Here is a 13,800-nt window from a genome sequence, read left to right as displayed (position 1 = left end):
TATTTTGAGGCAGTGCATATTTTTGGATCTGTACACACAGAGTTGTTTTGCACTCAGCCGTTGATGATGTTTGGACCAGCTCAGAATGGATGTACTGAATGCAGTGTGTGTGCGATAGGCCTCCCTTCAGCTGGAGTTATTTATTCCTTCAAAGTTTTTCATAAGAAATCATGACTAAATAGATAATTGGAGGGTAAATCTATCGGTAATTTTGCTAAAACACATTTATTGTGGAATTTTATTGTGCAACAACAGTATAAAATGACGCACCATATTTTAAATGAACGATAAGCTGCATTTAAGCGGCTCTGAGAGGGGGAGGCCATCCCCTACAACTCAAGAACACTAAGCTGAATGTATTCACATCACTTTAAATCATGTACTACTTGCCTATTATGTTAAACCACTTTCTTTTTTTAGGCTGACACCACTATGATATGAATTTCTGATGATTATTTATATAATTTTTATTCCGTTTCTGTGGATTTAATGTTCTATTATTCATAAATATGAAATATTAACCAGAAGAGCAGCTGCTGTTAGCTTTTATTCAACAGAAATTAGGATAATTTCTCCGTCTTGAGGTTAATGTGACAGTTATATCTTGGCCAGTATTGACCCCACTGACTTGCCTTTGCAGTCCCGATTATTATTTGATATTTGTGCATCATGAATTTATGATTGTGCATCTTGTATTTGCACTTGAATAAAGAATGAAGACAAACAACCAGACTTGCTGTGGATGATTTGTGACTTTACAAGCCGATCAGATTGGTTTTGTTTTAATTAACACGTGCTCTGTCACCGGCTTGGTCCTCACGGAAAAATGTCATAACACACGAACTGCCTGTCGGCCCCCAAGTCCCCCCCCCCCCCCCCCCCCCCCCCCCCCCCCGACTTCTCCACTGGAATCCGTGGCCTTTTATCTCGGAGCAGTTGGGTCATTAATGTCGCTGATTAACCAGAACAATATCAATAATTAACTAGGAACCATAAAGACCCACACCCTCTGTCCCAGTGCTCACCCTCCTCTCTCATTTACATTCAGTTGACTGCGTGGAAAATGAAAATAAAACGGCAGTTGACAGCTCAGGGAAGGTAGAAACACTCGGCGCATCTGATATAAACTTGGAATAGCACAGTATTTCTCATTCAGTTCATCTTGCATAATGCTTTATCATGTAGTCTCACATCTTTTTGCGATCGTTCTTAAAGCCCAGGGTTTTCTAGCAGTCGTCAGCAGCTCTTGACTGCCTTTAATTTAACGTTAACAACACTAGATAGACGTTTTGCAACATTTGGAACGGTCAGCTGGCCTGAGCAATAACACACTCAGCAAATCAGTTCTGTTGAGTTGTAGTATTATGAACAAGAGAAAAGTCCAGGAACCTGATGGAGTCTGCAGACGGACGCATGAAGAGCTGTAAGAACCCCCTATTGTAAACTTGATGAAACACAGACAGCAGCAGCAGATCCTCAGTGATGATGGCCACGTCACACTTAAAGCTATTTAGATGCTCTCCACTCTGTTATAACACTCTTTAAACAGGAAGAAACCTTTGCAGATTGCAGCTGTTAGAGAAAATGATCCAACAGGATGTTTAAACATGAATATAAATGACATTTTATCTTAAATGCATCATGCTTGCTCATGTGGATCTGTTGGGTCTGCTCTGTAAACGTGTCTAGAAACGACTATGTTGTAATTGGCACTTCATAAAAAAAGCTGAATTGAATTGAATTGAATTGAATTAACGGTTTGTTTCGCTCCCTTTTTTTGTGTGAATGAAGCAAAATAATGAGGAAAGGATATAAACTACATTATTTCTACAATCTGAAATAAATAACCACAATTATTGAGCTTTCCATGCTTTTCGGGTCATTCAGATGTTCTCACGCAATAAACAATGTGAATTGTTCTCATTGATTTCACTTCCTCTCACTGTCAAGATTTACAATGATGCTCTCATTGCTTGTTTATACTCATGTAAATCCTCTCAGCTATCTGTTATCTGCATCTGACATCAAACATCAAATACTGATTTAATTCTCACATCCCTATTCTCCCCTTTAAGTATGTACTTTTTCCACTAAGCATTAAAAAATAATCAAAGGTTTAGGTTTCCCAAGAATATGGAATCATTTATATTTGTCGTACGATGACCTTTTTTTTTTTTTACCTTTAATTGTGTTGTTTTCTGTTGGAACAATGTGTTTTTAGCAAGCACCATAAGATCACACTGCCGCTGTGTGTTTTGACAGCTTGGTGGGATTTTCATCGCCTCCCATAATCATCCTCCCTCCTGCCCGTCCTCCTCCCGCCTGCGCTCCTCTACCTGGTGTGACGGGAGGAGCCTCAGGTTCTGGTTAATGATTCAACACCACAGTTTCTGAGATTGACAGATACAGAAAGAGAATGAAGGTGGAAAACACAGAGTGAGTGTGTGTGTGTGTGTGTGTGCGTGCGTGCGTGTGTGTGAGAGAGAGAGAGAGAGAGAAAGTGAGGAGTGCTGGAGAGAAGTAAAAATAGTGAAGCTGTAGTGTAGACATGGGATTGTAAGCAGAGAAAGTGTGGCATGGCCTGGAAGACGAAGTAATGCCAGAGAGGTTGCAGAGAGAGTATTTTGTGTCTGCTCAGGTGTGTTCAGTTTTGGAGACCAACCTGCAGTCCAGCAAAAAGCCAGAAAAATTCGACAAAACGGATATCTCCTCACTGAGAGAGGTGGAAACTGTCGCGTGATCATCAGACTCCAATGGTTCATGTGGCCTTAAGAAGCTGGACGGACATTCATTTCCTTTCCTGACCACAACCTGCCTGCAGGTGAGTGCAGCCCCACCTCGTCACGCCAACATGACTTTCAGAGTTGCTTTTTTTTTTTGTAACAGAAGGCCTCATTGAATATTTATGCATATGCTTCATCTCACAGTGTTTAAAATACAGTCTCATGTGTCTTATGGGAATTCACCTGCATATGACTGTAAATTAGTAATGGAACAGTATGAAGCGTACAGTCTTCTGACTGTATGATAGTAGGAAGCATCAGGTTTCTCCTTTGCAGCTTTAAATGAGTATAACATCATGTTTTTCCTTCCTCCTCATGACCACCTGTTGCATCGATCTTCATATGAATGAATATTTTTCCAGAGATTGTTTGATGCTTTAATGGTTTTCAGGATCTACCAGTGACCGCAGCGAGATGGCCGTTTCAGCTGCGGCTCTCCTCGGTGAAGCACACAGTGCTTATCTCAGAGTGGTTTTGCTTCATTAAATTTTGACCCGCAAGCTCGAAAGGTTATCTTTGCGATCTTCCCAGCTTGTACTGAGCTTTGGTTTAACTACAAGTTCCTAGAAAGCTTATAAAGTGTTGTTTGTGTACCGCTGTGTGTGCACAAACAAACTTTCTGACAGGTGAATAAAAGGCCCTGACTTATAATGAATTATAACAGGTATGACACACTGCCACCAGTAAGATCTCTGTTTGCTTCAACAGAACATTCGACGCTATCCTTCCTGGGAAATGAACCTATCACCATTTGGACCTTGTTTTGGAGTGATTTATTTACTATATTATCCCTTTTATGCTTTAATTGGTGGTGAATGGATGTATTTGTTTAACTTTCTCAACCAGTTCCTTTCCACCTTGATGTGTTTAAAAGTAACAATGTTCTTGCAGAATAAAAAGTGTTTTATATTCCCTCGTCACATCTAGCTGGCGTGCTGCTTTATGATTGACTTTAACATGGTGTCTAATCTCACAGCCGTCCAATGTTCAGGGTGAGGCGGCAGTAACTCGGGGTCACGTGATGGCCAAGCAGCTCGCTTACCTCCGCTTTATTAAGGCAGATGTGTGTGTTTAGTCAATTAGCCAGATAGCCGGGCTTCTTTCTTTGTCTGCTTGCGCAACCGTAATTCTAAAAGATATTAGATGTGACGTGTGTGTTATCTGCAAACCTCCGTAATGTGATTAAATGTGGCTAAAATGTGATGACTTGTGCAGCAGAAACTTCGTGTCACTGAAGTGGAATGAATAAGAAACAAAGAACAAAGTTGTTTTTTTTTGTTCAGTTCCATTATCAGTCACAGACTTTTTTCTTTTTTTTCTTTTTTGCAAAAGCAGGCAGGGTGTAACAGCATTCAGGGCACCCTGCTGGCTGTCCATCATTAGTCTGCATTATTGAGAGGGACCCACGCTGAGAGCAGCCAGCAGAGCAGAGTTCAGAGACTTGTGAAAAAAAAATAGGTATCAGTTTGTTAACAAGAGCATAATATTGACATCATATCTAGGTTGGAGTACATGTACATTTTCACACCTATCCAAACCTGTGGAATTGTTTTATGAAGATTTGTTTCACTCATAACATAAATGGGGAATTCGTTAGATTGCATCTAATGTGTTGCATCTGTTTTTTGATGAAATCCGTCACTGCAGCTATGGAGAAGCAAATTGCAGACCTGAAGCAGCAGCTAGAAAAACAATGTCTGATCAACAAGGAGCTGCAGAGGCAAAACGAGGAACTGGGTGAGTGTAAAATTAACTTTAACTTCAGGTAGATCCCACACGCCATTGGCTGAAATGTGCTCACCTGTTGTGTGTTACTGCAGTGTTGGCACAAAGGACTGAATACACTTAGAAAAGATCCAAGACTTATCCTGTAGTTGTACATGATTGAACTTGTTTTAGACTTTTGCAAACATTTTTTTCACATAACTAACTGTACCTGCGTTAGCAGGTGGTTCCGGCCAAACTGCAGAATTGACTTTTTGTTTTTATGCCTACAGAAAAGCGACTGCAAGAGAAAGAAAACCTCTTGCAACAACTGCACAGTCAGTACCATGATCTGGGTAAGGAGGAGGAGTCACTGGGGAAAAACACACAGCCATCTGATTCCAAGCATCTTTTAAAACCCACTTTCTTTTTGTTTCTTCAGAGTTTCCTTCGCAGAGCGGTAATGAGGTTGAAGCGGAGGTCAGAACGAGTCGCGCGGCTGTCATCGCCTCTGAACCGATCCCTGAGACCCTGGAGATTATTGGCAACAAGGTCAAGAAAACTGCCAGGTCAGTAATTAGCGCCCGTCCCGTCCTATTTGCCTTTGCCAGTGTGGCAAATCTGAATTAATTGGCTCTTGAAGCTTTTTACATAATGCATGATGGGCCCGTGTGATGCATGGGAGAGCTCCCAGATCGGAACGACCTCGGATGAACAATGTTCCTTCACCTCCCCCCTCCCCACCAGCGAAACCAGTCTGATCGTCAAGGCCATCCAGACCAACGACTTCCTGAGCCGCCTCGACGATGAGCAGATCGCCATGATGGTTGATCTGCTAATGGCCTGCAAGTACAAACCGGGGGAAGAAGTCATCAAAGAGGGCTCCGAAGGCGACAGCATGTACATAGTAGCAGGTGGGAAGTGCCTCCCTTTTGATAGTGCCGAGCTGTAATTATGTTCCCAGCATGCTTTTCGTCTTGTCTATTTTGGGTTTATAACAGGTGCGGTGACCTCGGGCTCTGCAGAAATAATCATTAATGTCACAGTAAAAATCTAACAAGTACCTGTTAACAAATCGGCTCTGAAACTGTCGCCTTAAGTATTTTATTTATATCCTCCTTTAGCTGGCGAGCTTCTTGTGACTCAGGCGGGTCGAAACCTCCGAACTCTGAACACCGGGGATGTTTTCGGGGAATTGGCCATTTTGTACAACTGTAAACGGACAGCCACGGTCAAAGGTCAGCACTTTCGCTCTCACGTTTTGTCTACGAATTGCTATTTTCTGTGCGAATAACACGTTTGTACTGTGGAGTACAGACAGATAGAAAGTCATTGGGAAAATACACTCATGTTGCAGCAAAGACAGCGGTACATCTGTGGTGCATGGAGCGGCAGACCTACAGGACCATCATCACCAACAAGTCCAAGAAGAAACGCGAGCAGCTCATGGGCTTCCTCAAGACGTGAGTTTAAGGATGCGGAGTCATTTTTCACCCAATTTACAAAGCGTTGTCTTCAAATCTTAACTTTAATTCATAAAGCTTTATATATTCTTGTTTTCTTCCTGTGTCTGCTGACCACACGCGTCGTGACTTTTACATCTGAATTTGCTCTTGCAGGTCTCGTACTCTGAAGGACCTGAATGACGTCCAGTTGTCCAAAATTATTGACTCCATGGAGGAGGTATGTAGCTAAATGCCTCAAAGGATCAATATTATCAACAACTTTACTTATAACTTTTAAGTACACCATTTTGGATTACTTAAATAAAGTCAGAATACACACAAACAACATGCAAGGCACAATCAAACATCAGTGACAAGGAAACTTCAATCAATTCTGAGTAAATCAACTATTTTCTCAGACTAACAAATGTTTTTTTTTGTCTTATTCATCTTATCGATATCAGATAAAGTACCAGGACAAAGATGTTATCGTTCGGGAGGGAGCTGAAGGAAACACTTTCTACATCATCCTTAAAGGAGAGGTAATGCAGAGCGACGCTGCGCTCACATACATTTCCATGTGAAAGCGCTACCAGCTCATTTGTGTGTACCATCTATGTGCAATTACTCTCTTTTCTCACTCCCTGGTGCGATACACCCTCAGGTCTTGGTGACTAAGAACGTGAACGGGCATCAGAAGCAGATTCGCAGGATGGGGAAAGGAGAGCATTTCGGGGAACAGGCCCTTATACGGTAACTATGGAAACACAACACATGCCTGAGGACAAATGTGCAACATCCACCGCTCTACACACCCTCCTCAGTGGTTGTTTTCTTCAGCATTTTGATTGCAGAACCGACTACCTGTCCTCTGAATGTGAAAACTGGTTTGTAGCCACTCATTAGATAAAGTTCCTCCATGATGCACAACAGAAACCCAACAACACCTCAACGGAATTAAAATTCTAATCACTCAAGTTTATATAGCAAGACGTTGAGGTGATTTGTATCACTGTGTAAACAAAACCACTGTTTACTTCTGCCCTCCTTGTTCGACAACGCTGAGCTTTGGCGTTAAACAAAGCGGTTGTGTTAGCGGTCACTACAAGGAGCGCCTCATTAACCGAAACTAACAAGGTGATCAATGCCAACATGAAAGATGATCGATGATCTCTGCGCAGGTACAGAAACAGCAGCAACAAATAAACAAGGTCTCACTTCTGTTTGCTGCTGTTAGTTTTCACTGTAATTTAATTTACATTGAGTTTCTTTCAAAAACTGCTTATGTCCGGATCATACATAATCTTATTCTAACTGGCTTATGTAACTTCAGCACAGCTTAATGAGCTCTACAAAATGAATTAATAATAATAATAATAATAATAATAATGATAAATAGATTTATTGTATGGTACTTTTACAGAATAAAGTTATTTTACAGGGAAGCTAAAAACAGAAAATCCAAACCACACAGTAACCCTGCTTTGATACACCTATGTGCACATTATTAACAGGCCTTTTTTCAGTAGCGTGTATAAAACTTTTAGTAGCACTTTTACCAGTGTGACCTGGTCTTGAACCTTTCTAAAAAAAAGTGTTGTTTTTTGTAACAATTCCATTATGGGATTGTACTGTGAAAATATCATTTTAGTAACCCTTATGTAAACCTTACACACAGTTTTCTTGTTGAATTTCAAGAGAAACAAATCATTTTAATTTGAGTTATCCCAGCAGCAGCTTTTAAAAAGTCCCGATCTTCCACTCTAGCAGATATTGACGCAGTTCTGACATGTTGGACATAATAAACTGCTGCTCTGTCCCCCTCTTCCCAGAGAGGTGCTGCGGACCGCCACCTGCACTGCCGACGGGCCTGTTACTTGCTTCTCCATTGACAAGGAGTGAGTACGACTCCACGCTGAGCTCTGACAGCCAAACAGGAGCAATAATCATAACGCTCAGTGAGACTCTGCAGTGACAGCTGTTCTTCCGGAGGAGCAAACTCCGGAGCGTTTCTATTCTGTCGCTGTTGGTTTATGTTCGCTGACAGATTTCTGCACAACTTGTCTAACGATTCCTTCTGTTCAGGGTGTTTGAGGAGACGATTCCTGTGGAGCACCTGGAGCTGTTTGATGAGTACGTTATGCAAAAGACTGCCGATTCTCCGAATAATGACTCATCGAATTACCAACTAATATCTTTTTAATGTTTATTCACTTGCAGCTCAAAAGTGATGCAGGAGGCACAAACGCCGCAGAAGTCAACGTGAGTGGCTGCTAATATTGCACGATGACATGAGGTGGATTGATATAAAGCATCTGTCACTGACAAGCTGCGTGTCGTTCTCAGAACCAGCTCCACTCTGAGGTTTCAGGATCTGGTGCCTGTGGTGTATCAGGAGGGCCGGTTTCAGGGAGATCCGGTCACACTTGGAGTTGGCGGATTTGGTCGTGTGGAGCTAGTGAGTCATTAGTGTCTGTTATTGGAACATTTCCTGCAGCCAGAAGAGGCGTTGGAGAACTTTTTGAAATGAATGATTGGCTGTTTATGACAGACATTCAACCTTTAGAGAAAAATGATGGGAGACATTTCGTCAAACTTTGTAAATATTATAGAAAAACAACGTTCTTTCTCTCTCTTTCTTTTTTACTAACCCACTGTCTTGGAAAAAGATGCTTCCTTCTACATCAGGGGTGTCAAACAAAAGTTCTGTGGGTCAAAATCATCCCAAACCACGAGCCAATCGGAAAAATTTCAAAGCAAATTTGATAAAAGTAATGGACACAACTGTACACTTGAACCAAAGCAGCTCGGTGCTATTGTAACTGGATGCTTGAACACGCCTGATGATGTAGAACAGGGTGAAGGTTAGGTAAACTGTTTGAAGTCACGCACGTGTTAATCTTTCAGAAGGAACCCACTTGTGTTCCGAGTCTTTCTAAACTTTATACAATGACATTCTGAGGCGACATGAAAATTGTAATCGGCTGCCCCATTCACTTGGGTTTGGAGCTTTCTGCGGCTACAGCTAGAAATGGGTTAAATTCAGCCAGGAAAGTCCAAATGTCGTCAAAGTTTTTGGGTCCTGTAACACTGGATGACACCAAGGAGATTAAAATTAAAATACACAGTGGCAGCTCATTCCATAGCTTAGCGGCCACAACAGAAAAAGCTCCGTCCCTTCTGAGCTTCCGCTTGGACCTCGGCACCTCCAGGAGCCGCTGATCAGCTGATCTGAGGCACTAAAATGCACAGGTAGCTAGTGGAGGGAGGCCAGGATGGGAGTGATGTGCTCCCTCTTACGTACTCCAGTTAGCAGCCACACTGCAGCATTTTGGACCAACAGGAGACGTGCGAGGGGCGACTGGCTGACTCCAACATAAAGTACATTACAGTAATCCAGCCGAGATGTAATAAAGGCATGGATTACTGTCTCAAAGTACTCACGTGCAAGAACAGGTTTCACTTTGGGAACTTCCTAAGGTGGAAAAAGCTGGACTTAACCGCTGCGCTTATCTGTGAATGTAGTTTAAAAACACTGTCCGTTTTAAAACCCAGATTTAAAACACATGTGGAGTCAAGGGGCCCAAGTCAGCAGGTTAGCACATCTGTCTTTTCTCCATTAAACTTTAAAAAAGTTTAAAAGTGTAGACAAAATAAAAATAAAAACAGACAAAAAAATCTCACTGGAAATAGTTAATGTTTTCACGTAATGCAAAAAATCATGTTCTGACACTCTTATCAACTTTTAATGGCGAGCTTAAAAGAAAGAAGAAAAAGCTGGAAGAAACCATTATTGGTAGCTTTCCAACTGCAACCTGCCAGGCAGGCTGTGAACTTCTGAAGAAAATTGAAGCCACTTTAAAGACGCTAAGCTTGGCATTTAAAACGAAGAATTCCTTCTTTTTTGATATTTTAACTTGAACACTTTGTTCTTCTAAGATGACCACGGTGAATCACGGCAAATATTACGCCATGAAACGTGTCAGCAAGAAGCACATTGTTGCCAAGAGGCAGGAGGAGCACATGCTGTTTGAGAAGAAGATCCTGAAAGCCACCCAGTGTGAATTCATCGTCAGGTATCTACCCCGAAACAAACTCCAAGCTGTCTAACAGCAGTTTGTCACAACCGAAAACCTGAACATTCTTTATTGTTGTGCTTTTCTTCAGACTTTACGCGGCTTTCAAAGACACACGGTACATCTACATGATCATGGAGTTCTGTGGCGGTGGAGAGGTCTGGACCAAACTCAAAGAAGTGTAAGCAGGCCCTCTGGTTTTATTTAACTTCATTGGAACGGCAATATCACGACTCTGAGTTACAGTAGTCTGAGAGAACATTAGAGCCGGCGGATGAAGTGTTATTAGCTCACATCTTGACTTCCTCTGCCTCTCACGGCTCAGAGGACGCTTCGATGAGCCCATCGCCGTGTTCTGCACGGCCTGCGTGGTGGAGGCGTACGCCTACCTGCATAAAAAGAACATCATGTACAGAGACCTGAAACCCGAGAACTTGATGCTGGATGTGAAAGGCTACGTCAAACTGGTCAGTCCTTATCTGTGCTCATAGTTTTCTTTCTTACTTTCACATCCAAAGAAATTCAGAAACAGTCTATTTCAGTTGTCGGCAGGATTCCCACGCCATTCGAATGTGTCTTTCTGCAGGTGGACTTTGGTTTTGCTAAAGAGCTGGTGCGTGGTGAGAAGACCTACTCGTTCGTCGGGACTCCTGAGTACATGGCTCCAGAGATCATCAAGAACCAAGGACACGACTTCGCAGTTGACTTCTGGTCTCTCGGCATCCTGGTCTTTGAATTACTGGTGGGAAGGTAATACTGACACACAACTCAGACTACCCAGCAATTACAGCTACATCTGTTTTTATAGAGGTGTTTAATCAGCATCCCATGAGGAGTTACAGTAATAAACCAGCAGATGGCAGCAGGGAAATATGAACTGACTCCCTGACACTCACAGCTTCGTGCTGCTGAACACTGGCTGGTTGATTTGCAAGCTTATGCAGCTATTTTGGGGTCTTACACATGAAATGTATTACCATGATTTTTTTCCCCCTCCTCTCTTTCTGTTGTCAGCCCTCCTTTCTCAAGCACAGAGCCCCAAAAGATTTATTCCAAAATCCTGGATGGGGTCCTCAAGTATCCGCCCTACTTGAGTGAGGCTTCCAAGTCCATTATCAGTAAACTGTGCAGGTAAGATCAACACACACAGCGGAGGACAGGAGAATGAAGCTTTATATGGTAGAAGTGCAGTAATTTACATTCAATTTAATGTGTTTTCTGGAAGAGGACTGAATCATTCCATATATTTTCCTCAGTGCAGATACTGCCTGATGGACGTTGTCTCCAACACTGATGTTATCGTATTTAAAAATGGAACATTATTTTAAAACACGCATTTTGGATGAAACAAATAAATGAAGGATTAAATGAGTGAATGAATTTCCTGTCTGGATGTTTTTTCTGTTTTGCAGACCTCGGCCGGGTCAAAGGTTGGGAAACACCAAGAACGGAATCAAAGATGTCCGGCATCACAGGTAACCATGGCAACATGTTCTCCATGAGTTCCAGTACGGCCACTGGTCTCCTCAGCCGTGCTCTGAAATTTCAAACAATAAACCGTGATCTTGCTTCCCTCAGTCATGACAAGCGCTTAGTGGAGCAGCGTCAGCTCATGTGTCAGCGAACGTATCTATAAACAGAGATTGTACCCTGGAGGCTGTGTCAGTTTTGACAGCACAATATTGTTAATCACACAATCAAGACACAGCACAATGATTTAATTTGTGATGCCTCAATGTTTTTCTGTGTGAAGACAAATAATTCGTCTGCATAGGCTTTTGCAGTAATATTTAATTCAGACAGACAGTCATATTCACAAATAGCTTTCACGTGATGATTGTAAAATCCTTTTTGAACTTTCTCATTCTCAGTGGGTTTAAGCTGAAGTTTCTCTGCTTTCCCTTCAGGTGGTTCAGCAGTATGAACTGGCACAAGCTGCGAATGTGTCAGATTGAAGCTCCAACGGTGCGGCTCATACGCAAGGCAAGTGATCGAGGCTGTTGTGCTAAAGAGAGGACGCAAAATGTGGGCAAGGATTGAATCCGTCTTTAGAGGCCTTCGAAACAAAAATGAACAGCAAAGCCGAAACTAATCAAACCGGTGGCTAAAATCCAGTGCAAAAGCAGGAGACACTTAAAATAGACCAAGAGAAAGAGACGAACTGGCCTTGACATGAAGACAGATTGAAAAAAGAGCGCAGAGATCTGTGCAAAACAATGTGACAACACTCAAGGAGACTAATCAAAGTGAGACACATGAAGGGAGGAGCAACGCCACACATGAAACAAGGTCGAGAATAGAGCCAACGCATGTGAAGCATGAATAAGAAAACATGAAATGCAAGAAGTAATGATAGGGAATCCATCCATCCATCAATAAGGAAGGTTGGACACACACTGGATAGGCTGCCAGTCCATTACAGAGAGACAGAAATTCATACACAATCACACTTATGGGCAAACTAACCTCACATGGATATTTTAGGATGAAAGTGTTCGATATTAACAACCTCTGACTTCACATTTCCAGTCATCGGAAAGTCAAAACAGCACCAGCTAAGATAAATGATCTTATTAATCAGCTTCTGTGTCCATCTTTAGGGTCCAAGCTACGTCAACTTTGACCGATTCCCTCAGGACCAGACGAAGGCGGAGGAAGAGTTCTCCGGCTGGGACCGTGACTTCTGATTTCCAAGGCTGAGAGATCAGAGGCCAATGACGCTCAAATACAGAGCCAGATCCAGATAATTCCAGCTCTCCCCGGTTCACCTGAGTTCAGGTGGTCTCAGAAAATGAAAGCAAGGGGGAGAAAACACTTATCTTCATATTTGTTCGATTGATTAATTCATGCTTAACTGCAAAGGAATCACTGGCTCCAGAATACAGACCAAAGTTCATCTGTTTTCATCCTGAAACGGCAGTCGTGGGGGATGGAGGCCAAAGTGTGCGGAGGTGTTAAGTCAAGATGTTAGGACATTCTGTGTCGGTGCGGAGAAATCTGGTGCCTGATGAAGAAGTGTTAATGATGATGATCGAACGTTCAACACGCTCCGCTGATCCTAATGAAAACACCGTTCACGCGCTTCTCAGAGAATAAAGCCTCGTCACATGTGATACGAGAATGTAGCTCCTATCCAACCTGAAAATCAAATTATCACTGACGTCTTAACTGTTGGTTTACTTTCATTTATATGTTTTGTTGGATCGATGTAGTGTTAGAGATGGAATTTGCTCATCAGCGCAGAGCGAAGCCGCCTAATGCGTTAATATTGATAAAGTTGTTTACAATAATGTTTCACATTCCTGTCGAGTCTTTTTTACCCTACTGATGACTTGTTGTTGTGGTAGTAATTGCGGGGCAAACACAGCCAATTCAGAGGACCACTTCGCCCATGATAAATCTTTTTAGATGGTGGGAGGATATCAGATGACAAAGGAAAGAATCCACTCTCGCACAGATATAAATGAGCGAACTCGACCTGGATTTGAACCCATGACCTTCTAGCTGTAAAATATTTCAGTTTACAGTGTGTGGAAATGCCACAGTTTGTATGCAATCATGGTTGAAAAAAAACAAAAGACGTGCCGGCATACGCTTTAATCAGCATGACTGAAATCTTGTATTGATCCACCGTCGTTGCTCAAGCTAATCCAGAGCGTGAAGTGAAATCTTGTGCTTATGGAGACGCTATCAGAGAGGAAATTAGCCCATCCACTGGATAAGAGGTTCGCAGCTTTTAATCTCACGTGCTTGATAATGACTGCAGCCGGTTGTGTGGAAGTGGAGGGTTAA

General features: G+C 42.3%; 2 protein-coding genes across 2 annotated transcripts in view; one reads left to right on the top strand and one right to left on the bottom strand.

Moving 5' to 3' along the window:
- The window catches only part of cmtr1 (cap methyltransferase 1), a 506,633-nt gene that overhangs the window by 23,214 nt on the left and 469,619 nt on the right, over positions 1-13,800 (bottom strand). The window lies entirely within an intron of this gene.
- On the top strand, positions 4,433-12,709 carry prkg3 (protein kinase cGMP-dependent 3). The gene is made up of 21 exons (XM_030111095.1): positions 4,433-4,520; positions 4,781-4,843; positions 4,930-5,056; positions 5,235-5,401; positions 5,612-5,725; positions 5,845-5,950; positions 6,107-6,170; positions 6,397-6,474; positions 6,597-6,685; positions 7,765-7,830; positions 8,018-8,065; positions 8,153-8,194; positions 8,279-8,390; positions 9,872-10,008; positions 10,100-10,189; positions 10,334-10,475; positions 10,595-10,758; positions 11,023-11,139; positions 11,421-11,483; positions 11,916-11,991; positions 12,609-12,709. The coding sequence occupies exons 1-21, from the start codon at positions 4,433-4,435 to the stop codon at positions 12,693-12,695; spliced, it is 2,040 nt and encodes a 679-aa protein (XP_029966955.1). The 3' UTR covers positions 12,696-12,709.

This window comes from Salarias fasciatus, chromosome 15 (assembly GCF_902148845.1).
Source record: "Salarias fasciatus chromosome 15, fSalaFa1.1, whole genome shotgun sequence".
NCBI classification, from domain to species: Eukaryota; Metazoa; Chordata; class Actinopteri; order Blenniiformes; family Blenniidae; genus Salarias; species Salarias fasciatus.
The sequence above is the reverse complement of the archived record's forward strand: the minus strand, read 5'-3'. Positions and strand labels throughout refer to the sequence as shown.

Excerpts from the sequence above, each read along its gene's own strand:
- prkg3 (XM_030111095.1), top strand. The coding sequence starts at position 4,433 with ATGGAGAAGCAAATTGCAGACCTGAAGCAGCAGCTAGAAAAACAATGT. Across the intron at positions 6,171-6,396 it reads TTATTGACTCCATGGAGGAG|ATAAAGTACCAGGACAAAGA; the intron begins GTATGTAGCTAA and ends TATCGATATCAG. Across the intron at positions 6,686-7,764 it reads GGGGAACAGGCCCTTATACG|AGAGGTGCTGCGGACCGCCA; the intron begins GTAACTATGGAA and ends CCCTCTTCCCAG.